General features: G+C 38.7%; 3 protein-coding genes across 6 annotated transcripts in view; 2 read left to right on the top strand and 1 right to left on the bottom strand.

The window, feature by feature from the left end:
• Window positions 1-1,350: 1,350 nt before the first annotated feature.
• On the bottom strand, window positions 1,351-3,855 carry LOC130440067 (small serum protein 3-like). The gene is made up of 4 exons (XM_056772881.1): window positions 3,702-3,855; window positions 3,245-3,326; window positions 2,439-2,556; window positions 1,351-1,660 (listed from the first exon to the last, which is right to left on the bottom strand). Exons 1-4 carry the CDS (start codon window positions 3,714-3,716, stop codon window positions 1,534-1,536), a joined length of 342 nt encoding a protein of 113 aa, XP_056628859.1. The 5' UTR covers window positions 3,717-3,855; the 3' UTR covers window positions 1,351-1,533.
• Window positions 3,856-4,456: 601 nt separating this feature from the next.
• kansl3 (KAT8 regulatory NSL complex subunit 3) lies at window positions 4,457-17,285 on the top strand. 4 transcript variants are annotated; one of them, XM_056772879.1, is made up of 22 exons: window positions 4,457-4,656; window positions 5,198-5,478; window positions 5,726-5,896; window positions 7,014-7,104; window positions 7,219-7,404; window positions 7,685-7,816; window positions 8,847-8,963; window positions 9,158-9,256; window positions 9,525-9,596; window positions 9,682-9,756; window positions 9,972-10,129; window positions 10,209-10,272; window positions 10,436-10,597; window positions 11,084-11,240; window positions 12,968-13,045; window positions 13,401-13,568; window positions 13,721-13,796; window positions 14,402-14,529; window positions 14,619-14,707; window positions 14,850-15,036; window positions 15,908-16,020; window positions 16,897-17,285. In XM_056772879.1, exons 2-22 carry the CDS (start codon window positions 5,264-5,266, stop codon window positions 16,897-16,899), a joined length of 2,541 nt encoding a protein of 846 aa, XP_056628857.1. In that variant the 5' UTR covers window positions 4,457-4,656; window positions 5,198-5,263; the 3' UTR covers window positions 16,900-17,285. The 4 variants fall into 4 exon arrangements, with proteins under 4 accessions (XP_056628857.1, XP_056628858.1, XP_056628855.1 ...); XM_056772880.1 differs by lacking the exon at window positions 15,908-16,020; XM_056772877.1 differs by lacking the exon at window positions 16,897-17,285 and having other exon boundaries at window positions 15,908-16,841.
• Window positions 17,286-20,815: 3,530 nt separating this feature from the next.
• The window catches only part of bmp1a (bone morphogenetic protein 1a), a 55,872-nt gene continuing 50,648 nt past the window's right edge, over window positions 20,816-26,039 (top strand). Inside the window, exon 1 of the mRNA XM_056729591.1 lies at window positions 20,816-21,361. Coding sequence (XP_056585569.1) covers window positions 21,217-21,361 — 145 coding nt within the window. The 5' untranslated portion in view covers window positions 20,816-21,216. The remainder of the gene's footprint in view (window positions 21,362-26,039) is intronic.

Raw genomic sequence — 26,039 nt, 5'->3', positions numbered from 1 at the left:
TCTTAGAGTTCCTAAAGCACATAATTCCAAAAAGTGGCTCCTGGGGACATGTTGAGGTTTCATGAAGTGACTCACTCCATATTTTCATTAATTTGAACGTCATTTTTAAAAATACTAGCCATACTGTACAGCCTCAACACTCCCTTTCTGCAGGTGGCGCTCAACGTACCAGACCGCCAACAAATACTACAAGAAGAAGATTGCAGAGGCTGCACATTATGGCTAATATTATTAAAAATGACGTTCAAATTTATGAAAATATGGAGTGAGTAACTTCACGAATCCTCAACATGTCACCAGTAGCTAGTTTTTGGAATTATGTGCTTCAGGAACTTTTTGACAGGTGGACCCCATTGACTCCCATTATATGAAGCAGAGAGGGCTGCGGATTTACCAAACAATCTTTATGGTTCTACTCAAGAAAAAATGTCACCTACCCGAGATGGATGGGCCTGAGGGTGGGTAAATAAACGGCAAATTTCAGTTTTGGGCTGACCTATCCCTTTAACATTATGTCCACGCAGCTTTCTTTCCTTTTTGTTCTACCCACTTCTGAATACATTATATGTATAAAAAAAACACTCCATGTTACATGAACGCCATCTTGTGGAGATTTATGCAAAGTACAGTCAAAGAAAATTTCAGCATTGGTTACTTTTCAGTTTTAGTCATTCGATTTATTCTTTCCATTGATTTCATCACCAAATCAAACATGTTGTGTTTTCTATTTTGCGGAAGTTACATGAATATGTATTTAATAATTATAAGTCTAGACTTGGAACGCAACTGCACGGCGCTCTCCTGTGGTGATTTATGTGAAATACACATGAACGTCACAGCGTTTCAACGACTGCCCTGACCAGGAACTACAGAAGCAGCTCAGGACCAATTTAGTGAACTCAATATATTTTGTAGGCTATTGTTTTTCTGCATATTCAAGGTTCCTATATCATGTTAGAACTTGAGTGTTTTGATATGTCTAATAACAACATATTTGATATTTTCTGGGTTAATTAATTATGTATGTTCTGATCTCTAAATAACCTACCAGATACCTTTTAGAAGGGTTGGGTTTTAATTTTAGCGATTCCGATTCTGCTAATCGATTCCGATATTTAGTTTTACACGTATCTGTTCATAGTCATCAATATGAATAGAAGGATAGGAAAATTGCATGTAGTAACCATGTTTTTTCGGTGCATTGATTACTTAGGGGGAAAAAAGGGTTTTACCACAGTAACCATGTTTCTCTTTTAATTTTAACTGTAGTAACCCTGGTACATTTTCGTAAGGGTGCTTTGATGATCCACAACATTAGTAACGTAAAGAAGAAAACTATGGAAACCAGGCAATGGTAAATGTTTTTTTACAATGCATAGTTCACACTAGACAACGTAAAGTAATGGTACAGCCAATCAACAATATTGAAAAGAATGTAATGCTGAACAAGTACACAAGGCAGATAGTTCAGTACATAATGATTGTTTGATTTAAGTAATACCCACTGCTAATATTTTTTGTACTCAGTAGAAATTACTTCCCAACAGCATAATGCTGACAATGAATATTGCGGTCCATTGGATGAAACACCTCAAATGTACATTTGTCGTAATCGTACACCACAACGCAGCCTTCAGTTTGGACATGCGCTTTAAACAACCTATGACAAAAAGCAAACACTTCTTTAGAAACAAAAGTAAATTTGTATGCAAACACATAATTACATAACACTAGTTACAAATAATCCACTTAATGTTTATTTTTGCGTTTTAGTGATAGCTGCATAAACTCTAGTTACAGCACCGGTGGCATAAAATGGATTTATTTGCAATCCTCGCTGACTTTGCCAGGTTAATGAACCTTTGATTGTGGTCATGTTTGTGCGTGCTGCTGTTTTCTCAGTGTGTAAAGATTGCTTTAGCCTACATACTTACTTGCACATACATTTGTGACCCTGGACAACAAGACCAGTCTTATGGGTCAATTTTTTGAAATTGAGATGTTTACATAATCTGAAAGCTGAATAAATAAGATTTCTATTGATGCATTAGTTGTTAGAATAGGACAAGGCTGAGATCAACCTGTAAAATCTCTGGAATCTGAGTGTGCAGAAAAGTCTAAATATTGAGAAAATTGCCTTTGACGTTGTTATTCAGGGGCACCGTAGCAGGCCATCCACTCACAAAAATAAAGTTTTTATACATTTAAGGAAGGAAATTTACAAAATATCTTCATGGAACATGATCTTTACTTAATATCCTAATGATGTCTAGCATAAAAGGAAGAAAAAGAATAATTTTTACCAATACAATATTTTTGTCTTTTACTAGAAATGTTCCCGTGCTACTTAAGACTGGTTTTGTGATCCAGGGGCACATTTGTTAATCATTTATTTCTAGAAGTCGATAACCAGTGCAATACGTATTAAAATGTCTTACGTGTCACAGCATCTCATTCCTGTAATGGAGCATGTACATTTCACACATTGTTTATTTGTCCAAGTGGTTCCCAGTGCATGCTTGGAATTATCCGCTTCATCAACGCAATATTTTGCCCCTGGTTTAATGGAAAAAAAATGAACTTTCTATTAAACATCATCTGTTCTGAATACATTTAGTAGCTCATTTAATTTTGTGGACATCATTTGAACTAATTTGACTGCAATACACTTTCTGTTCTTGCATCACAATTCTTTCTAAAAACACAGAACAGCATTCACAACCCATTTCACCCCCATGACATATTTAAAGGGATAGGCCACCCCAAAATGAAAATTCTGTCATGAGTTACTCACCCTGTGGTTGTTCCAAACCTGTACACATTTCTTTGATCTATTGAACACAAAGAACAATATTCTGAAGAATGTTAGCAAATGAGATTTCTGGGGCAGTCTAAAAATGGTAGTCAAAGGTTTCCTAAATTCTTCAAAATATCATTTTTTGTGTTTAACAGAACAAAAAAAATCTACTATGGTAGTCAATGGTACCTCAGAAATCTCTGTTGCTAGCATTTTTCCAAATATCTTACTTTGTTTTCTACCAAACAAAGAAATTGACAAAGTTTTGAAACAGCTTGTGGGCGAGTAAATCATGACAGAATGTTCATTTTTTTGGTGGACTATCCCAGAGCAGTGTCAATATTCATGTTGACATTACAGAAAATAAATGAATTAATGGAATTAAAATATTAATAGAAATAAACGAGTTAATAGATTTTTGACCATTTGTGTTTGTTTTCTCTTTACCTGGTTTTGGAAGAGAATAAGAGCAGGCAGAATGACTGACAGAAACAAAGACACTGAAGACCAAACACAGAGCCAGTAATCCCTGCAAAAGAAAAATGACTGTATAAATAGTCAATAATGCTTATTTCAACCAAATGTGATATACATGTGGGACATCCCGGCAGTCGAAGATTTCTAAATACTGGCCACTCATTCAGGATATCTAGCGGTGTTCTGTTTCTCTGTGGCCTTTAGCTTCTGAATAATGTGCTTTTATGTTCTAAGTGGTATAATAAGTGTCATCTCGATTTATTTTCCATTATAATCTCTGGAATACTTCATTTCAATTGGTCAAGCATCCAGTGGTCTAAGACAAAGAGAAAAACTAGTCAGACAGTCAATACTGCAAAGCAAGCTTGTTCTGCGTGATCCAAAGAATCTTCCGCTCGGACACCGAACATTAAATAATTAAACTTACCATTCTTGCAAACATACAGATGCAGAGCTACAATGTTTTCAAGAAGAGAAGCAGAACAGCAGATGTGAGTTTAGTGATATAAATCATGTGTGCTCATGTCCTTTAAAGCATTTCTGTTGTTTGTTTACCGATATCTGCACCCGGTCACAGCCCTTTGTACGGTTCAAAAGAGGTGAGCCTTCCCGGCAGTCTCCTCTTCAACTGTTGGCTTAATCGATATTTAGTATATCTAATGTGCTGTTGTTCTTTTTCAAAAGCTGGATTGTGAAAAAGAATCATACAAACTGAATTGAGAATAAACATTGTCTTCGACTTCTATGTCCCTACATGATCCTTAAGAACAAGGGATGTTAGCAAACCTGCTGTATTTCTCTTGGGTCTTATGAGCATCGTTGCTTTTCTCTTGACTTTATTTACATATGTGACTAGGAAGTAGTCCAAATGTAATCCCACTACATTACTTTGATACTGTGACACTTAGATCATGTTACTAATCACATGTTTTCTGCAGTAAGTAAAATAATACATAATAGACGCAGTCCAGTTGCCTATTCTCTGTCAATAAAAGAAAGCGCCTTGTTTTTGGAGATTCAACCTCGTTTGCAATCATCTGGAACGCTCCAGTCTGTGGACATCCGTTTCTCACCCATACGGATCCAGTTCAGGTTTTCCGTTTATCCGCTGTGACCCACCATGAAACTCCAGTCCGAGTAGTTCTCCGCTGCAACAGCGCCCATTCAGATCCAGTTCTGGTTTTCCTTTTGTCCGCTGTCCGTGGCGCGGCAGGAAAACAATGCGACAGTCGGCTATAGCATAAGAATATGTGTAATAGTGACGATTGTCTAACCTAAGTCATTTTTTTACCTTTTGCGTGGACCTGGATTCGTCAATCTTTTATTTCTTAATATTAAGAAGATTATTCTAAGGACAGAAATGACATGAACGGCGCTTGATAGTGAGTATTGTGGAACGTGTTAGCCTCGTAGCTAGGAGCCTGCTAGGTAACGTTAACGACTCCCCTTCTTCCATAATAGCTGCTATTTTGTATGCCGAGCTTCGCAGGATATTTATGAGTTTTAGATACATGATTGTGACTTATAGTTTAGATGGCACACTGGCTTAAAAACAGCGTATGCGTTGCAGGTCCTTAAACTGACCTGCCACTCCCCAGGTCAGCGCGAGTCACATCTCATTCATAAATGTGTCCCGTAAAACAAAACGAGTTAAAGAGTTCCACACCGACAGCACACTTCTCCGTGTTGTGTTTTTAGGAATACAATTTGTCCTGGACTCTCGAAACCCAGTTATCTGCCCATCTTGGAATAATATTGACTGATCATTTGATCAGATTTGCCTGTCATGTGCCAAATGTAGCTCACAAAGTTTTGAGTCATAGTCACTGTTTCTTATTTTTCTTTTAGTTTATAACTCTGGTTACGTAAAGAGAGAAGTATTTAGTAGCAATCTTACACTCAAGTGTTGTTGTTGAATTTCAGGTTTCATGTTGGCAAGCGTCCCCTGTTTCTGGGAACTCTGCTGCTCCCGTTTGGGCCTAGGGTATCATGCTCCGTACCGGTGGAGAGCGGGATTACCAGACGTCGGCTAGAAGGATGGGAACGTCCCTGCTGTTCCAGCTGTCGGTTCACGAGCGAGAGTTGGATCTCGTGTTCCTCGACCACAGCTATGCCAAACCCTGGAATGCCCACCCAGACGCCAGCAGCGCGCGGCCCACCCGCATGCTGTTTGTCACCCCTCGACGACAGACTGAGCCCTCAGCGTGAGTGATGCGTTCCGTTATGGAGTCAGTGGAAAGTCCTAACCTCTTTTTTATCCTAGTTTCAACAGTTCATGCATATAAGATCTACTTTATCTGATACTATCTCATACTAGATCTCTTTTGCTGGAAATATCAGATTTTATATCTGTCTTAATATCTGAACTTTGCAATAATAAAGTTAGCATTGTTCGAAAATATATACGTCCAGCTTGCCATTTGTGAATAATTGGATCTTCACCCTCTACAGTGATTCAGACATTTCCATTGATGTGGAGACGGTCACACCCACTCCAATGCCTCTGTACGACGATCAGAAAGCTCGCAGTGTGATGAACGAGTGTGAGCGGCACGTTCTGTTCGCCCGAACAGTGGCTGATGGACCACTGCCTCCCGACGACTGGGAGGACCACATCAACAAGTAAGAAAACCCTGCTGTTGTTAGGTACAAGATCACAGATGTTTGAGTGTGAATGTGCAGCTTAATTTATTTACAGTTCTTTTTTTGTCTCTTGCATGATGTCGAATTTGTATTTTAGTGGATTGAAATTTGTCCAAGCCTCTACATGTTTCCATTCACAAGGTTTGCAAAGGGATACTTTTTGTTAACGTTGACATCTAGCTTCCGTTATCTCGAATGTGCATGAACACGAGGCTTGTTTATCCGGCAGATGGCGCAGGCCGAAGTGACGGTGACGAACCTTATTTTTCCGTTTTGTTCCAATAGGATAGCGTCTACTCTGGCGGAAGGTTTCATCAACGTCATCTGCTGGAAAAACAAGCCTCTGGTTCACGCACATTTGAGAGACATCAACGTTAATAGCGCTGTCAATATGGATATTTCTCTTTAAAGAGTCATATGACACGGCTAAAGCGAATATTATTGTTTATACACGATTTAAGGTTAAAAAACGCTGTATTTTCTACAAACCGTGCATGTTTGTATCTCCTCTTTGCCCCGCCTGTCTGAAACACGTGGATTTTTTACAAAGCTCATCGCTCTGAAAAGTGAGGTGTGCTATGATTGGCCAGTTAACCAAGCATGTGACTGCGGTCACACAAGACGTTTCATTTGCTTTTAGATAGAAAGCATCTTTTGTTCCGAAACGTTAATTTAATACTTCAATTTTACTTGTCTAATACATGCATGGGCAACTTATAACACACTAAATACACATAAAAACACGTATTCGTGCCATTTGACCCCTTTAAACAAAGGTATCGATTCGCTTCAGAGGACCTTTAAGACCACAGAGCTGTGTCGAGCAGTTCTCTGGTCGATGGACACGCTTTTTGGACCTTCAAAATGTCGACACCCAATTTACTCCCATACTACGCTTGGAAGTAAATTGATACGTGGTATTATAACTCTGACTGCATAATTCTGCAATAAGAAAACTAATTTCAGTTAGAATGCCTTGAGGGCGAATAAAATATGGGGAGTTTTTTTATTTGCTAGTAAAGAATCCCTTTAAAACAATGTTTCGTTTTCACATGTTGCTCTAATTGGTGATACCACTTTTTTTAATCTGTTTTAGGGTCGGCTGGTCTTTGGCTCAGAACAAGCTCTTCAACAAAGTATTGAAGGCTCTACAGGCAGAGAGACTCAGTAGAATGGCCAATGATGCTGTGAGTAAATGGATCTAAACACTGGTTTATAAGTGCTGGTTTCTAGGCTGGCAGGCCGAATATGGTCTATTAGGAGGAAAGTCATTTAAGTTCGGTGGTCATCTCTCTCCCCAGGCTTGTAATGAGCCTGTCTTACGCAGGACAGCTGTGGATAAATGTGCTCGGAAGGTACGGCACGCTCTGGCCAGCGTCAACTGGGACATTAAACTCACTCACTGGCTTCATAACACAATGGTGGAATCTCTGAGTCTTTCCATGCTAGCTGCTTACCTGGATGTGCTGCAGACACTCAAGAGCAAGGTGAGTGAATGTAAACTCATTCTGTCAAATCTCTCCCGTACCACGACTTTCCTGGACTTTCACGAACCCTTGTATTAATTTGAGGTGGTATAACTGTTGCATGACACTGTTTTGTAATTAAAAACGGCATATTTTACTTTTACATTTTACACATTTTGTGGATGAATTAACGTATTACAAAGAAACATGAAATAACATTGAACTACTCAATACACAATTCAGCAGGAACACTATTCAAAGATAAGGTTATAATTCTTCTTTTATTGACATTCTCTCGTAGGTGCCGTCGCTGATTGACAGGATGTTGCTGTCGTCTTCAGTGAAAACAGGAGCGGCGGGGGCTGAGGCTCTTTCTCTGCTCCTCAAGCGTCCCTGGGACCCTGCCGTGGGTGTACTGTCACACAACAAACCTGTATGTATATTACTGTCAACCTTTTTTTTTTAGCATGGTCGCAGGACTTTGAATGTGCTAATGAATAGTTGGCATATTTATGACATTCAGTTTTGGACGAAATGCTAAGTTGATTTGAGGCTTTATGCTTTTTGGAGAACTTATAGGTTAACTTATTGTTTTAAAGGAATAGTTCACCCAAAAAGGAAAATTCTGTCATTTACTCATCCTCAAGTTGTTCCAAACCTGTGTAAATTTTGTTATTTCGCAAAACAAAAAAATATATATTTATAAGAATATTGGTTTCTTTCTATTTTTAATGCTAATACTAGTATTAAAATACTAATATTTTGTCTTCCTTTAAAGCTGGTTTAAAACAAACAATGCAAAAAGCTCTATATAAATAAAATTTATTGGAAAAGAATGTTTGTATAACAGTTCTGGGGTACTATAGACTTCCTGGTTGTCAATGGTGCCCCATAACTGTTTATTTCCCATATTGCCATACATCTTCTTTGGTGTTCAACAGAATAAAGATTGTATACAGTTTTGGAAACATTTAAGGGTGAGTAAATTATGACAGAACTTTTGTTTTTCACTTAAAGGAAAGTTCACCCACAAATGAAAATTCTGTCACAATTTACTCACCCTCAAGTTGTTCCAGAAACATTTCTTCGTTTTGCTGAACACAGGAAGATATTTTAAAGAATGTCATTAATCAATCTGATTGTATTCCCCATTTACTGCCATAGTAGGGAAAGTAAATACAGGAGTCAATGGGGAATGAGACTTTTGTAGTTTGATTACTGACATTCTTACAAATATCTTCCTTTGTGGTCAGTAGAACAAAATAATTTATACATGTTGTAACAATCTGAGGGGTCAGCAAATGATGACCGAATGTTCATTTTTGGGTGAACTATCCCTTTAAGAACAATCATGCGTATAATAAATTGACAAGAAAAGAACTGTAAAGAATAATGTTTTCATGTATTTATTCCAGCAGCACTTTAGTATCTTGTAATCTGTATGTGCTTGTGTATATTTTCAGAGTAAACTTCCTGGTTCCCCTCTGATCCTGATAGCTCCATCAGGTCCGACCAACCCTGCCTTCTCTTCCTCTCGACGAATGAGATTCTGGCAATCTCAGCTGTCCTGTCTCGGGAAGGTATGCAGTTTCGTATGCATCTCATAGGTCAAATGCAGTTCTTCCACATTATTTCCAATATAGACTTCCTTTTTTTAGAGCATAACATGAATGAGTGCACCATAACTGTTGTGCTATAGTAAATCTTTAGCAGAGATGTTTCTATTCCGATTCTCCTATTCTGATCTGTTTCTTTTGTTTTGTTTGTGATAAAGGTCATTCCCATTAACGTTCATGTGGGCAGTGGGGCCAACATTAGCATCACGCAGTGTGTAGAGCATATGATCGGCACAGTGAGAGGAAAGGTTATAGAGGTACAACCCAACAACACTCACTACTTCAACTAATAATAGTTGCATGTACACAAAACACAAAAATATAACGTGTATCTATTTAGTCTAATCCAAGGATTCTAAAACTCATTCCAACCCTTTTCATTTATTTATCTAGCAGATACTTGTATCCAAAGTGACTTAGAAATAAGAGGGCATTTAACATTTTGTCAATAACGCATGTTTTATTTAATAGTGTAGCAACAAATGATGTCTTCATGCACTTATTGGTGTGGTTCGTTTGATCTAGGTTCACAGTCACTTTCCTCACAAACCGATCATCCTGGTGGGCTGGAATGTGGGGGCATTGATCGCTTGTCATGTAAGTCTCTGTAAATGTAGTAAAATCTGATTGATTTGTGATGTGCTGGAAACTAATGAATTCACACATATGTTTTTGCATTCAGGTTTCCCTAATGGAATACATGACAGCTGTTGTGTGTTTGGGCTTTCCTCTTCAGAGCGTCAGTGGGCCACGAGGGGTAAGAGCTAACAGGGTCCAGGGTCAAACCCACAACCTAAACTCTACACATGGATTTGCATTCTTCACATTTTGGGGAATACGGCTGGGTATCTCATTGACAGCTGTTGCGTGTGCTTAGGCAGTTTCTTGTGTATTTTTTCTGCATTTGGGAACACTAGGTTGTGCAATAGCTCTGCTATGTTAACATTAACACTTTGTTATTGTGTTCCGCAGGATGTTGATGATCCACTGTTGGACATGAAGACTCCGGTGCTGTTTGTGGTTGGCCAGAACTCGCTGCAGTGCAGTCCTGAAAACATGGAGGAGTTTCGGGAAAAGATTCGGGGAGACAACAGCATGGTGGTTGTCGGAGGGGCCGATGACAACCTGAGGTTTGTGTGCATTCATGATTTTGGGCACACGAAGGCTGCAGAGACTGTTGTGTTCACATCATGTGTGTTTTGATTATAGGATCAACTCTACTAAGATGAAGACAGAGGGTCTGACCCAGACTATGGTGGATCGCTGCATTCAGGTCAGTGAAGATTTTCTTAAAGTAACTTTGTTAAAGTTGTGTTGTGATGAAGAAGTAGCCAGGAAGGCAAATTGTAAAAACGATTAGTACTAAGATGATATTCTGTTAATTGTATTTATTCTTGCGTGATATTGTTGGTCTAATATTTTCCCCTTGTTTACAGGACGAGATTGTGGATTTTCTGACAGGTGTTTTGACCCGTACTGAGAGCCACGGTCATGGCTCGGGTGAAACGCGTGACTTGGACGCAGAGAAGAAGAAAAAAACGCGACGTGAACTCCCCTTTGACCTCGAAAGGTCACGACCCTCTTCACCTGCCGTGAGGGTACCTATCTCCTATTGTGGATCAGAAGTAAAAATATTTTGAGGGTCTTGGGCCATATAACAGATCTTGAAATAATCTTAAACTGGGCTCTAGAGTAACATTATGTGAACATAGCACTGTCGCTGCAGATATTGAAGTTTAATTAAATTAAGTCAAACAGTATATTATAAAGGTCTATTAGCATCTCTTAGGTGAAAAGTTGGTCATTTTTCGAAATGGTCACTTAAATTGAGCGTGAGCAGCACAGCAAAAATAAACCTTCATGTGAAGGAAATTACGGGAAATTAATTTATTCCACTGTTATTTTGTAGTATGTACAGCCCTGTTCAATTTACACAAATCTTTATCAATTGAAATCATTATATTCAAGTGTTGTGACGTTTTTGGCCCCTGGACTCTCAAACTATTCTCTTCTGATGGTTCATTCACACATCTAGATTACGTTTTTAGTTTCAGTTGTGTTTTTAAACAACGTTTCTTGTCAAGGATATGTCTGGTGTGTGCAGCAGTCCCACAGCCAGTCCCAAACCTAAGACTGTCGGTCTGTCTCCAGCTCAGAAGTCCAGTCTTATTACTGCCACACAGCTGCTGAAGACGCACATGCAGCGCTCGGGCACTGTACTAACACACAAACAAGCACAAGGTGGGTATCCTTTTTGGTTTTCTTGTCCCAGAAACATAAGTGCACGTAGTCTTGTATGCTATTAGTAGTGTTGATTGGGTGGTTGCTCATTTCTGAGGTTCCGGATTGTTGCAAAACCTCTGATATAAAGTATGTTATTATAAAAGGAAACTTAGAGGTGGTGTTTTAGACCAGGGGTTTTCAAGAAGGATGCATTTTCTAGGAAAAAAGATTAAGCAAAAACTGATAAGTCAACAGTGTTTATCTGCTATTTTTGCTAGGGATAGATAAGGATTGTATATTTGGATCTTATTTCTCACTATAGTGTCTTTTTTGGACTCAAAGTGAAGTTGTTGCAGACTTTTTAGGTTTAGTGTTGTATTCTATTTACTATTTATCCGACAAATTTTTTATGTTTCTTTAGACAGAAAAATATATAGATAGATAGATATTTTAGAAAAGGGCTTCCCTCACAAAAGGTTTATCATATTTGGGGGTCCAAGGCATCATAAAGATTGAAAACTTTCCATCCACAACGACTTAACCCGAACTGACACTACGGGACTGTGAGACTACTTGAACTGCTCTGGCGCTTACACTACACATCAAGGTTTCTTGTCATCCTTTATCTTCTTGTTATAGCAGCACGCACACTACACAACACAAAGTACGCTAACAACAACACTTTGAACTCAAAGACCAACAGTGGTAAGAAACACCTCCCACATCATGAACACTTCTAGTTCGATGTTGGAAGGCAAATGAGTGGTTTGTGCGTTTACGCCATCCGCTGGAAAGGAGCGTGAAACATTGAAGTGTTTTCTTATACAGACTTGGTGCTTAGGATAGTTTAAAATAGCTTTAGTGCATTTATAAATAGCCATTTAACATGCTCTGTAATGCTAATGAATACATGCCAGCAGTTTTGAAATTGCTCCGTGCAATAACTTAACGCAAACCTGTGCTGTGATTGGTTGGATTAGTTCCACAGAGGCAAACACAACAAGATCATGTGGTGATAACATCAAACAGGTTTGAAAATATCGCAGCGTCTGGGATATTTCGAGACCTTAGAATCTGATTTTCAGCTAAATCCAGCCAAAGTTCACGTAGTGTGAGCTTGCCATAAGAGACGCATTTGTTTTTACAAATCTGCATATATGGAGGCATTCGTGGTTGCTGCATCAGGATTCATCTTTTGTCATATCAGCACAACGCAAAGGATGTTTAGGGTAGCAGCCGGGACATTTGTCGGTTCCAAGAAGGCTGTTAGTGCCATGTAAACGTTGATGACATATATTTTAAGCCGAAAGACCTTGAAGAGGAAATTCTCTGTCACTTCGTATAACAAATTCCAATTTGTTTTTGAAAGCAACCACTTTTGTTGTTTCCCTGACATTTGAGCCTGATATTAGGCTCAAATTTTAAGAATGAGCTGTTGCCCTGGTTTCTGTACATGTTAAATTAAATATTTCACCCTAAAGGCCTCTTAATATTTCATATCTGTTCAGTGTACGACATCTGTTCTTTGTGGAATACAAGGCGGACTGTTAAAGCCGTAGTCACTTTACGCTTAAGATTTGTCTTTAAATGAAAGTAAAGTTTTTATCCATTCAACCGACATGAAGCACTTTGTAATGTGCAGTCACATCCTCCTTACGGACCCCATCCAGCAGTAATGTTGTGTGTGATTCCTTTCTTTCCTTTCCTTCTTCTCTCTCTCCATCTTTGTCTTCCGTTTGATACAGCTCAGTTTGCTGCTTTTATGAAACATAATATGCTGGTGAGGAAAAGCATTCCTCCTGGCAGCCCTTCATGTCTCTTTGGTGAGTATCTTCCTTTCTCTTTGTTCTTCTATCTGCGTCTGTTCTTACCCTTCTCGTCTCTCTGTCCTAGTCTGTTAAATAAAATGTCTGTCTTTTTGTCTCGGTTAATGTCTCTGTAAACGTTTCACTGGCTCGCATTCGCTCAAGCGAATGCTTGAAATGCTTCCTAAGATCCCTGTCGCGTAGTAACACACTTTCTGTTAGATGGCACCTTAAATTGGGAGAGGGTTCAGAACCGCTGCATGTTTGTGATATCAGTGAGTATTAGGAGCAAAGATTTCTTGGAAAAACAGCTTTAGGTGTTTAGACTGTTGGAGACGTTTGGCCCCTGACCGTTTAGCTTTGTGTGTTTCAGTGCCTGTACCCAGTGACCAGGTGGATGGTTTAGACAGAGACGACCTCAGGCTCCACCTTAAGAGGAGACAGACACCAAGCCCCACAGCCGCCAAAGCCTCCAAACGAGCCAAGATCAAAGTCACCATCGTCTCCCATGGAGAAACAGCGGGGGGCACGGCTCAGGAAGGTAATGAAAATAAAAGCCTCACCAAGTCACTTATAAAATCATAAGAAGATATTTTGTGGTCATTTTTACAGTTACTTATCTAGATTTCAATGACAAACTTGTCGCTGTGTACCCGTGGTAACATCTTGTTTTCTATGGTGTGGGTTTATCAGGAAAGCCCCTCGGAGTCACTCTGGGCCAGACGGTGTCAGGGGCCAAAGAATTATCTGAGCTTCTCAGTGCACAAAGGTATTTTCTGTGATCTTTACACGAGTCAGGTTTTACAGAAGTGAACAACATTATTACTGCCCCCTGTAATAATAATGTAATAATATTTGGCTGTTTCTGATAATCCCCTATACTCTAATCTGGTGTACTATTTGAGGGGTCATCAATTTTTAGTGGTGTCCGAAATCATAGTGGACATTATTGAGTGCACTCAATCAATCCCATGATGCATCATAATAACAAGTTTACAACCGATGCTCGCGCTGAATGAATTCCCCGTCTCTGCAGAAGATGGCGCTCGCAGCATTGCCAGTGCACCGAGTGTCACTTGTTTTTTTACCCTCTCCTTAAAGTGGACTATATTAGTGAACTAATGTAGGGAATAGTGAGTGAGGGTACAGTGGGCAATTTGGGACCTATGTAAGAGATGATACTAATTCAGAACAAGTATTTAGTCAGTGCAGCATGCGTTTGCTACTTTTGACCACCAAGTGGTGCTATAACCATAGACTTTTTTCTCATTCTCTTGAGTGGCATATACACATAAATATATTTACACGTATCAAAATGTAATGACTGTAGCCATTCTGGCTAGAACATTTTGAGCTAATGTTGTGTACTTTTAGGTCAGGGGGTCTGGCAGAGATGACTGGAGCTCTGGGGTCTAGCGAGGGGTCATTTCACAACTTACAAGGAAGCATTATTTCAGGTTCCTCCTCTCCTGTCCAGGCTCAGGTACCCGTCACTAGCCAAGGTACAGGTGACTTCCAATTCTGCCAGTAGTCATCTGTGAGGCCTCTTGTTTACCTCCATCAATCTGTTTTTTTGTCTGTGTGTGTTCAGCTCCGTCAGCCAGTAGTCTGCTGCAGGGTCTCAGCCTGAGTCTGCAGGAGATCAACACAAAATCACCAGGAGTGCCCTCCGCCACACAGGTGCCACCCTTACAAAAATGACGCTTAAATCACACTGTCACATGTTTTATTATTTATTTAGATCTTTTGTTACGGTAAAATAAGCTTGATCTATTGCATTTATTAAAGCAACGAGACTCTAACACTGTGTGTTGTTGTTAAGGTGTCAGTAGGGAAGGCCCACTGTCAGGGACAGGTGTTGAGCTCTCTGAGCCCAGGGAGTGGTGCTCTATCGCGGACGGTACCGGTAGTGTCTACTGGCTCCGGGATGACCAAAACCACAGCAATCCACCAACTCCTCAGCAACAGCAGCCTGGCACGACTGGCCCACGTGTCTAGTCCGAGCACGGGTACGTCCTCTTTGGCACAGATGACACAGCGCTCCAAACAGCGACGTCCTCGATGAATGGGACACTAGTGTACCAATCAGGTCAACATTTAAATTGTAGCATAGTTGCGGTAAATATCTGAAATGGAGACAGCGTGATAAATGCAGATAGACAAAAGATTGGACAGAAGTCGATTTTCTGAAAGAGAATGAAGCATGTATATATGTACTATAAAGGCAAATATTTGTTTAGATTTTTGTTTTTGTAATGTAAATTTGGCATAGTGAGTGATTGTCTACAACAATAAGTCATCTGATATTTTGCTTCTCGCAAACTTATGTACCTTGTTCATTAATGTACGTTGTAGCTGATGTTATTCCCAATGGGCCAACGTTAAAATTCCACATTTGGATCATTTCAGCTCTGTTAACAAATTCTTACGTTATCATTCAGTGTGCTTTAAGTTTTATGTTCTGTTATTTGTGTTTTTCTTGTTCATTTGTTAGTTTTGTTAACTTACTGTTTTCATTTGTTTGATGAGAAGTGTATGTAATTCACAACATGGCTTGCTCTTCTCATAAAGACATTCATTAAATGCCCAACAACATTTGGCGTCTCATTTTTTTTTCCGTTTTATTCTTCGTTCTCTCAACATGCATGAGCTTAGACTCTTATGTAGATGAGATTTATCCTGTCATTACGTTCACTCACCCATGTGTCTTCAAACCATTATGACTTTGTGTTGTTGAACACAAAATATGTTTTGAAGAATCTTCATGCTGATCTCACATATAATCAAAAGGAAATTAAGCGGGATCATCGAGCGCCAGAAATTACAAAAGTCTTACTTCCACCTCTGCATATTTCTTCGCATGTGTGTGTGCGTCGGCAGGGCTCAAAGCTCCCACCACTATCACAGTGACACTGCGAGGACAGCCCAGCAGAATTCCCCCTCTCAGCCACATGGGAGCGATAGGACATTCTCACAGCGCACCTGAACATCAGGTGTGTGACGCCTGCAGTATGATGTCTTCACAAACCCTGTTGTCTGTTATTTCACATTATTGTTTTGTACCAGTGCCAATCACAACAGGTGCAATCCAGTGGTTTTGCGAGTCTCATGTGTTCATTACCGATTAAAAGAGCTCATCAAAGTCATTTCAGTTTTCCATTAACATTGAATAGTCTATTGGTCCAACTTTATGCTGTCAAATGTTGTTTACTCCCCGTGTCCCACTGCTTTAATGCTCCGCAGTGTTCCTAGTGAGAATAAGTCTCATCTGAGCGGTTGCTGTGGCAACCGTCTCATTGACCATGCAGAGAGATGAGGTGTAATTATTTGCTTAATCACCCTGAAGAGCATAATTATACGCTCCTCACTTTTGCTTTGGATCAATTAGCTATACATAATGGGTTTTCCTGATTTAGGAACATTTCTAATACATTTACAAAATATGATTTTTTATTATAGTTACAGTTTGGGTTTTCTGACCATTGCCTTTGAGTCGAAAAAGTTTTATTTTCGCCATTTCAGAGGAATGCAGTTGCGGTGTACTGAATAGGAAAATCTCTCGCCGACATCAAAAGAAAAATGAATTTTTATTGTAATTATAATGTTTCGCTCTACATTTACATATTTTCCTCAAAAAATTCTCATAAGTGAAATGTGTCAATCTGCTTTGTTTTTATATGGGCCAAAAGTAGGTTTCATTTTCTATCAGCAAAATGTAACGCAAGGTGTTTTTTTTATACAATATCCGAACATAATATCAGACCATGGCAAGTGTGGTATTCCCTTTCATACAACAGTTTTACAAGATGTCTATTTCATTTGTATTAATACTTATACTAACCAACTGTTGTGTATCTTTTGTCTTGCAGTGATCAGAACTTTTTGAACAGCATTGTGAAAAGCTAAAATGATCATCGGCTCATGAGAAGCTGAAGGCTCAGATAGACAAACTGAGAATGGTACACATGAAGTGTTGCTGATATGCCTTAACACCAGCAGGAGCAGCATGCATCATGGATATTTCTTTCCCAAAAGAAATGAAGACGTTTTAGTTATTATTATATTTGATCATTATTTAATTGCATCTGAAAGCTTTCCTTATACTTTGAGCCACGTTGCATTGCAAAATTTAAAGCAAAACGTTGTTCCTTATTCTTGATAATTTGAACTTTGTCTAGTTCAATCAGTTGTGTGGCCCATACACTTATTTTTGACTGGATGAAGACTATTTGTCATTAAATATGTTTATCACAACTGATCCAAGCAGAGCCATGGCTTTTTTCTCACAGCTAGTATCTGCCTGATAGCTCATTCAATTGTTGAAATATTAGATATACATTTATAATGAAGCATAGAGTTTTGAATGTGTAGAAAAAAAATGATGTCCCCCGTTTTTATATTTAGGAAAACATTTCAGATAACATCTTACAGGTTTTCCTGTATCTCAGGTTTCATTCCCTGGGAATGCATTTGAGCAATTTCATTCAAATGTCAAGATAAGATCACAAGATGTCTCTCAAACTGAAAGAGAGGTTCTGATGAATGTGTGTGTGTTTAGGAAACATATTCTTCTTCAGGGGTCTTTGGCGCCATATATTCCCCTGGGGAAGTTGCTATTAAAACCATGTCCTGGTTTTCAGTCATCTCTCTTATGGGCTAAATTAAAATGATTTGATGTAATAGGGCCATTATCTCATATCCAGTCTCTCTATACATTATGTCTAACACGCAATGGGGGGCAATCTTTCACTCTTTAAGGAGGACAGTCTACAGACAGGTACAATATTTCTCTTCTAAGGACAATATATCCAAAGGTTGACATGAATGAGTAATTTGTTTAAGATTGTTTCGCAGGATTATGCATATTGCAATTCATGATACGTTTAAAAAATACACTGAGTAAAATAATTTTTTAGAATGATATGACCCAAAGATGGATTAAAACTCTAAAATTGTAACACACTTTCCCTGTCCTTTGGCTTTCAGTCCAATATTAGGATTGTATGATATTCTCACAAATGTAAATAGTCAGAAGTCGATATTTCCTGAACAGAAAGAAATCTGTTGCATTTGAATCACTGGAACAAAAATCAGTCCCTGCTTTACTTATATCAAACCGGATATACGTACTTCACTATACTTATCAAGAAGAGAAAAAAGTCTATGTGAAGGCTTATTGTCCAAACATCGACTTATCAGAATTTGAAATCACTGCAAGCACAAATTATTTAGAATTAGTGAGTCTTTCTTGATCCCTAAAGCCTTTGACATAACTATAAGACATACTCATATCATGATGTTTGTAAAATGCTGTGTTCAATGCTTGTATATTATGACCATATTCCCAAAAAGTTTTTTCGAATCTGTTTTCCCGTATTATTCCCCAAAGCTTAAACAATGTAGTAATGACAAACATTAGTGACCACTTCGGATGACGTAAACTACGCTGGTTCAACGCTGGTCCAGAAGAACTTCCTGTTTCAGTTTTTACACTACACAAACTTTTGAACAAAACACAACCAAAAGAACATTTACTCCCAAAATTAAAATGTTAACCATATTTAAGATTGAATTGTGTTTGTATGATTTAAAAATAAAATAACAGAAAAAACAAAAGTTGCAGCTTTAACGAAATTTAAAATAAAAGTAATTCCACAAGTGTTATTTAGTAACTGTAATAAAGCTACAAAAATGTATTTAATTAATATATTCAATCATCTTAATCAATAAAATCATATTTTTTAATTTATTTATTTTACACCTACATATATTAACAGATTTTTGAAAACACTGACTACCCAAAAACATAATGTAATACATCAATTGGGTATCAGTTGTATCAATTTTAGCCATTTTTTTAAGATACAAGGATTTTGCAAACAATTATTTGAATGTATTTTTTGAAGTAAAAGCTGAAGTTATATGCATTATACAACTCAAATTAAATTTAGCTAACAGTAATAATAATTCAAAACGTACTGGATATACAGTAATTTATGTATTTCTTCAAAATACAGTAAATTAAAATCAAGAAGTTTGCTGTAAAAGGACAGCATTATCTTGTTGTTATTAAAAAGTACATTCTGCGACTACAGTAAATGCCTTTAAATTACAGTACTATGGCTGTTAATTTACAGTAACTGCCTAGCAACCCTGCTGCCAGTAATTAACTGTCAATTTTACAGGATTTTTTTATAGTGTATATCACTCATATGCACATTCCATGCGATTTAACGTTTGAGCATGGCATTGTGAGCATGTCAACATTTATGTAAAAAATGACAAAAAATGAAAAAAGGAACCAAAGGAAATCAAGTTAACATTAATATACAGTTGAAATTCATTCTAATGTTGCTATGAAGTCAAATGCAGTGGTGATCGCCCTTTGAGCATCATTATGATAGTTGGCTTTAGTCAGGAATTGACTTAATAAGTGATTCATTTTTTCATCTAATCAAAAAGTCATTTGGCATATTGATTCTGGGATATACAAACATTCCAGTAAGACTCACATCATTATATGCACAACAGTGAAACAACATGACATGTATCCCACCAGATGCATGCAAGGGGAATTCCACTCCAGATGAGTGTAACATGGGCTCAGACTCGGAGCTTAAAAAAATATGGAATTCCCCATTTAAAAGAATGAAAAAGAGACACTTATGTATCTTTGAAGAACACCATATTTCACAAAAGACTCAGATGAACTATAAACCATAATGAGAGGAGGATTCACTATACTGCCTTATATCTACATTATATTGGCTTTTAAAGATCTTAAGGAAGACTGTGCTTTGCCACATTTTTGACTGGATGTGCAAAAGCTATTGTAAAATTTGATGAACAGGAGTTGGATCAGGCCCGGTACTAGACTGGCTCAAATCACTTTTTCTGTGGTTAAATGGACAGATTGTTCTTTAAATAATACAAATAAGTATTTAGTAAGTGTTTAACGATACATATTTAATTTTTAATTATTTTAATTGTCTGCTGGGTCCAAGATAAATGGAGGGGCAATGCTCCCCTAGAGCTGGCACTGACTTGGATTATTATTATTAATAATAAATATATCGGTCCACTTGTGTCTGTGTGATCCTTCCATCCATTCCCCAAACCCATTTCTCCTCCAACTGGTCACTATAAGGTTCAACCATGGACAGATGGTTGTATGATCCAGTCATTTTTAAATCAAATATTTGCAACATGTTTTAGCAAACTTTTGTACAGAAGACAAAAAAGTTATTGATGACCATTATGGCAACGTTCAGCTGAAACAAATTACATGCTTGCACTCTCCCACTCGATAAACACCAACTTCTTAGACAACAACGTACTTTTTGTTGGTTTATGCTGACAAATGACAGAGTGTTGTTGTTCAATGAGACGCCAAAAATAACATTTATCTTTGAGATATATTTGTAAAGCTTTCACATCTAACAACTTGGGCACCACTCAGCATGTTGTTGTCTTTCTACTTTATCTCAAATTCTTAAAATAACTTTGCTAATCTGTATTTTATGATCATTATACATGCACATAAATAATAATATGATTTAAAAAAATGTAGTCTTTTGCGATGACAAAGGGGTGCTGGTAAAATAATGACCAGTGTCAGACGTAATACATTTTAATTACTCAGAATTAAAGTGCATCTATTTTAATATCGATACGGGTTTTAAAAATGAATGGACACATACAGACAATATTTCAATTGTAACAGTTTGGCTTTTGTCAGGCCAAGAAAGCGTTGTGCTACTGTACGGAAGGTCTACGTGCGGAACGTCCACTCTAACCGTGTTAAAAACAACACGTGCTAATGACAACACATTACCACATGTAGTTGCTTTGAGCCATTTCCTCCAAAAAACGTGCTGAAGACAAAGCTAAACCTGAACTTTTAAAGAGTATTAAACAGACCGGCGGACAGAGGATGCACACAGTCAGCGCAGAGTTATTTCACAAAGCCGTGCGAACGCCAACACTTCGCAAAGTTTGTTACCTATGTATCTGGCATTGAGCCCGTCGACGCATCTCGCCGCACCGCTACGGCAATTCGCGGAGGCAGAGCCGTGCCTTTAAACCCGCCCTCAAGAGGGATCTCATTTCCCCTAAAACCTCCCATTCTCCTCCCTCCCCCGATCATCTCTCTCAGTCTGTACCTCTATTCCAGCTCCACTATCCCGATCATGGACCTCGCAGCGAGGTGCGCGTTCCTGCTCTCCAGCTTCGCCGTGCTTGCAGCGCTCGAATTGGACGCGGTTGATCCCGGCTACTATGTGGAGACCAGCACCTCCTCAGACGTGATCGACTATAAAGATCCCTGCAAAGCTGGTGAGCACTAGAGTCATTTCTTTTGCCTTCTTTTATTGATGCGAGCTTTCGCGCAAGCCACGTAAAGCTGCCGCGATCACGGTGCGAACTCTAAACTGTGCGACCAGATGACAGCGGAGACGCGCAAAATAAACACGCGATTATCAACATGAATATACTTTGCTGAAAGTGCAGATGTTGTTGACACAACGGTGTCTCCGAGATTCCGCGGTGTTTTGACACCCGACGCGAACATTTTTGCCAGGTGCTGTTTTCTTTTGTCACATCCCAGCCGGAAAGTTTTTCTTCGTTTTTTTTGTTTTGCTCGCGAACAGTTTTGATCTACGCGCGGATACTAAACATAATGTTGTGCAGACTCCACCGCTTGACACGCGTTTATATGAGGTGGAGCGCCGTAAAAAAGTATTTACAAAACTTTTCGTCTTGATTGGGAGACGGTTTCGGGAAAGTTGAGGACTGTGTAGTTTGTTTTTCGATATATCGTGCTTTTCGTGTGTGTGTGTTGGGTGGGGGTGGTGATGGACACCCCTCGTTGCCATGTCACTGTCTTAAATGACGTAGTGACCGGCCGGTTCGATTATCCTGCTTGAGGTGCATTATGTCATGCAGCAAGTTAATGACGTTATTTGTTTCCTCGTGACGCAGAGCACAGTGACACAAGAGAGTATTTCCCCCCCAAAACTTACTAGCGTACTGTTTACTGTATAGTATGCCGTATACATTAACTGCTGCATGCTATTTTTGGTAAATAGTATGTTAACTTTGCACATCGTGATGTTTTTGTCACGTTATCTCGTACAGTTAAGTCAACAAGTGGTGTCCCGTTTTCATCTCATGAAAAATCCACTCATTTCAGCATTTTTTTTGTCCCTTCGGGTACTCCCAACATACAAAAAACACAAATATGGAAGCATGCGCTACTAAATGAATCCTATGTTTTATGCCAAATTAAAATACTTTGTTTAATGTCCCCAATCTACTGGCTAGACCAGACTTGTACACAGAATAACTGTGGGCTACTTGACCTGAATTCAACCAATTATGTATTTTATAATTATGGCTTGTAGCTCGGGGGAAGTAATTCATTCTTTATGTCTCAAGAGAAGCTAAGACGCTTCAGACGCTTCAAGCTCATTTCATGTTGTCAGGGCAGGTGCCCTTATTTTGTAGTTAATTGAGATTCACAGCTGTTTACTTAGAAGATATGGCCTGACAAATGGCACAACCAAACATTCAAGGCTTTAAAAGACCGTGACAACTAATGGCTGGAATACACTACACGTTTTTTTAAAACTAGACATCATACACTTGCAGACTTTTTGAAAGTTTCAGATAGAAAAACACTAACTGATCAAATCTGCGGACTGGCACAGACTTTCTGCCACAAGTCCAGACTGAAAATCTGGGCAAAATATGAGCAAAAGTCTTGTAGTGTATTTTAGCCTTAAGCCAGTAGTTGACACTGTGGGTCTGTGCCACTTTGCTTGTTTGAGCATCATGACTAGCATGAAATGTCAACTAAACCCTAGCCAATGGTGTGAGTTTAAGTGTGGGACTACCTTTTTTAACCATCCAATGACGGACAAAGGGAATGTGCTGATATATTTTTTGGTGAAGCTGCTTTACAACAATGCACATAATCTGAGTTGTTATAAAAATCCACTCAAAATGCTTGAAGGATGCGAAAAGTGCAGAAAATCGAACCCGGTCCTAATTTTTTTATGACGGACGAAAAAATATCAGGCAGTGTGTAAATGTGATTGACACAACCTGAGGTCGTCTTTATTTTTAAATGTGCGGAAATTGCGGACGCAATGTGCAGCGGGCTTAAGTCTCTTTAGTCTGTGCTTTGTCCTATAGTCTCCCAACAGGAGGAGATTGTGAAATCAGTTTTGGATTTAATACCGTGAAAAATATAATTTACCTTTATATATTAACATTTCAAAACAAGTCAAAATTTCAAAGAGTAAATTAAATGTAATCTTCAGGTTCTAGCGACATGCAATTGGTTTCCATTGTTTTGCCACCTGCAGGGATGTGATTTGATGGCTCCATTGGGTTTAGTATGAGCACTGTTAAGCGGATGGATTGAAGTGAAACCAAGTTGTTCCAAGCTCAATTCAGTCTCTCTCTGGGGTCACTTAGGAGACGTGTCAAATCTCAGGGATCTTGGTCTCTATTAACTCGTCTGGTGCACCGCTCCTCCTCCTGTCTAACTCCCCTTTCTTTCATCTTAGTCTTTTTCACTCTTTCAGGTCGTGCTTTTTTCCTTGTCCTCATTTGCAGCTGAATAAGGCCCTTGGCTGTTCATTTTTACATTTTCACCCCTCCGAGACACAGACTTTTCTCTTAACAAGTGGCTAAAGGACAATAACACAGCCCACCAGCTGAAATTGGTATTCCAGGCAGATTAGGCTGGTTGACCTGCAAAAACTCGGGGGGCGTTGATCTCATACGAGGATTAACTTCCTGATACAGGCTCTCGAGCAACATTAAGCCGCAGCAATTCTGTTTTTGTGTACGAATCCTTGCTATCGCATTTCGTGCGTCATTCAAGTTAGTTTAGCTCTGGGAACTACCTTTGTCGCAATTTCTTGATATTCTTGTTCTTTTTTTTGGTACATTTGCTTTTCGTCAGAAGGAAGTGCGATATTTACACAAGTTGCTGTGAGTCAGAGTTTACTAGCCGGTATGACACGGGGCACAGAATGTATCCTATCGTTCGAAGATGTCATCCCAAGTTCATCTCCTTCACTTCATGTAAACAAACATGGTTATGTAGTACATCACTGTTGAACTTCTTAGCCTCTGATGTCATGTAAATGTGAGGACATAGTGTTTTCGCAAAGTGACACCGCGGAGGATGTGATGCCCTTGATTTAGGATGCAGGGAAATTAGATTTTCAGTTCTTGGGGAATGCTGGATGTTTGTGTTGCCTGATCTTTCATAACCCCAAATATGTAAATCAGTTATGTGTCTTGCTCTCTGACCCCGTTGATTTGATAAAACGTGTCAAAGGCTCAATAGAAAACTTGCTTTTCTGAGCAACCTCTTCCATTGCTGTCAGCCCTGAGTGGTAGAAGGGGACGTGGTTAGGGATTGGTTCTGGATGGGGCCCAAATGGCCCAGCTGTAGCTTACATTATATGAGTCGTGTGGTCTGTATGTACAAGGGATGAGTAGGAACACAGATGTAGTGCTCCCTGTTTACATTTACTTGTAGTGGAACATTCACACTCTCCTATTTTTGTCAAACCAAGCTGAGTATTAATCTGTTTAATGCTGTTGTTTTGGACTAAAATATGATGAATATTTTCATTGTTTTCATATTAGGCTGCACTGTTGAACCGCATAAGCAATATCAAACAGATTTGTTTAATCACAAAGAGCATTTGCAATGTTACCTTCATAATGTGGTGTTATTTCAAGTGAAATGTAGTATATGGAAAAAATCAGAAGGGCCGAGATTGTATCGTTCAGGAACTTATTGGATTGTGAAAAGTGGATCCAGACAATGAATATCCTCAATAAAATTAAATCTAAATAGGTGTTTTATTCTTTGTTAAAGGGATAGTTCAATTATGGTCAAGTTGTTTCTTACCTGTTTACATTTCTTCCGTTGAACACAAAGAAGGATGTTAGCAACTGAGATTTCTGGGGCACAACTGACTTCCATAGTATATATACATTTTTTATAATTTTTTTGTTCTGTTGGTTTAAAGAATTTAGGAAAAAAAACAATTATGGGCACCTTTGACTACTATTAAAAATGTTCTACTATATCAGTCAATGATGCCCCAGAAATCTCAGCGTTGCTAACATTCTTCCAGATGTCTTTCTTTGTGTTCAACAGAACAAAGGAATTTATACAGATTTGGAACAACCAGAGGGTGAGTAATTCATGACAGAATTACATTTTTTGGGTGGACTATCCCTTTGAGATTTTATAAAACCCGCGTGGTCTAGTTTATGAAAAGGTCGTTTTAAAGGGAGAGAAAGTTGTTACATTTCGATGTTTTTTTTGTCTTTGATAAAACATGATTAAATTAAAAAAATATATATGATTAGATGCACATTATCTTTAAAACTATTTTGTCTAGATTTGGAAAATCAAAACTTGAAAGTAAATTCACTGTTTGTACATTTGCTCTCATCTGTCTTACACAAGTTCGTAATTCATAGACTCCACGAAATCCACCAGACAACAAATATACAGGCAAACCACAAGCTCTCTGCACTTTTAGCCGTCTGTAGCTTTCACATGGCAACAGTTTTTTCCCCAGCAATAGTTTTAATAAAGCACTCTTTGACCTGATTCCCTGTTACACCGCTCACCCAGAAATGTGGTGGTGCTTGAATTCTTTCTCTTTTCCTCTTCTGAGTCTGTCTCATAGCTCGGCATGGAAAACCACAAGTGCAGTTCAGCTAGAGCTGCCAGCCGAGCACAAGGACTGTGTCATGCGTCCACGGCTGGTGACATCACGCCCTCCCGCAGCTCCTAGAAACATTTTACCTGGGGGCGGATTGGTTATTTTAATTAACTGAAGGACTAAAGTGTGACTGATTTAACATAAAGACATGTTTTTATTTAATTATATGTGATTACATCTAATTTTGTTGGGAAGGTGATGTCATTTTATCAGTAAACCATTTTTAGGCTGATTCCCCTAAAATGTGT

Source organism: Triplophysa dalaica, chromosome 18, assembly GCF_015846415.1.
Source record: "Triplophysa dalaica isolate WHDGS20190420 chromosome 18, ASM1584641v1, whole genome shotgun sequence".
NCBI classification, from domain to species: domain Eukaryota; kingdom Metazoa; phylum Chordata; class Actinopteri; order Cypriniformes; family Nemacheilidae; genus Triplophysa; species Triplophysa dalaica.
Note: the sequence above shows the minus strand (reverse complement) of the source record. Positions and strands in the feature narration are given on the sequence as shown.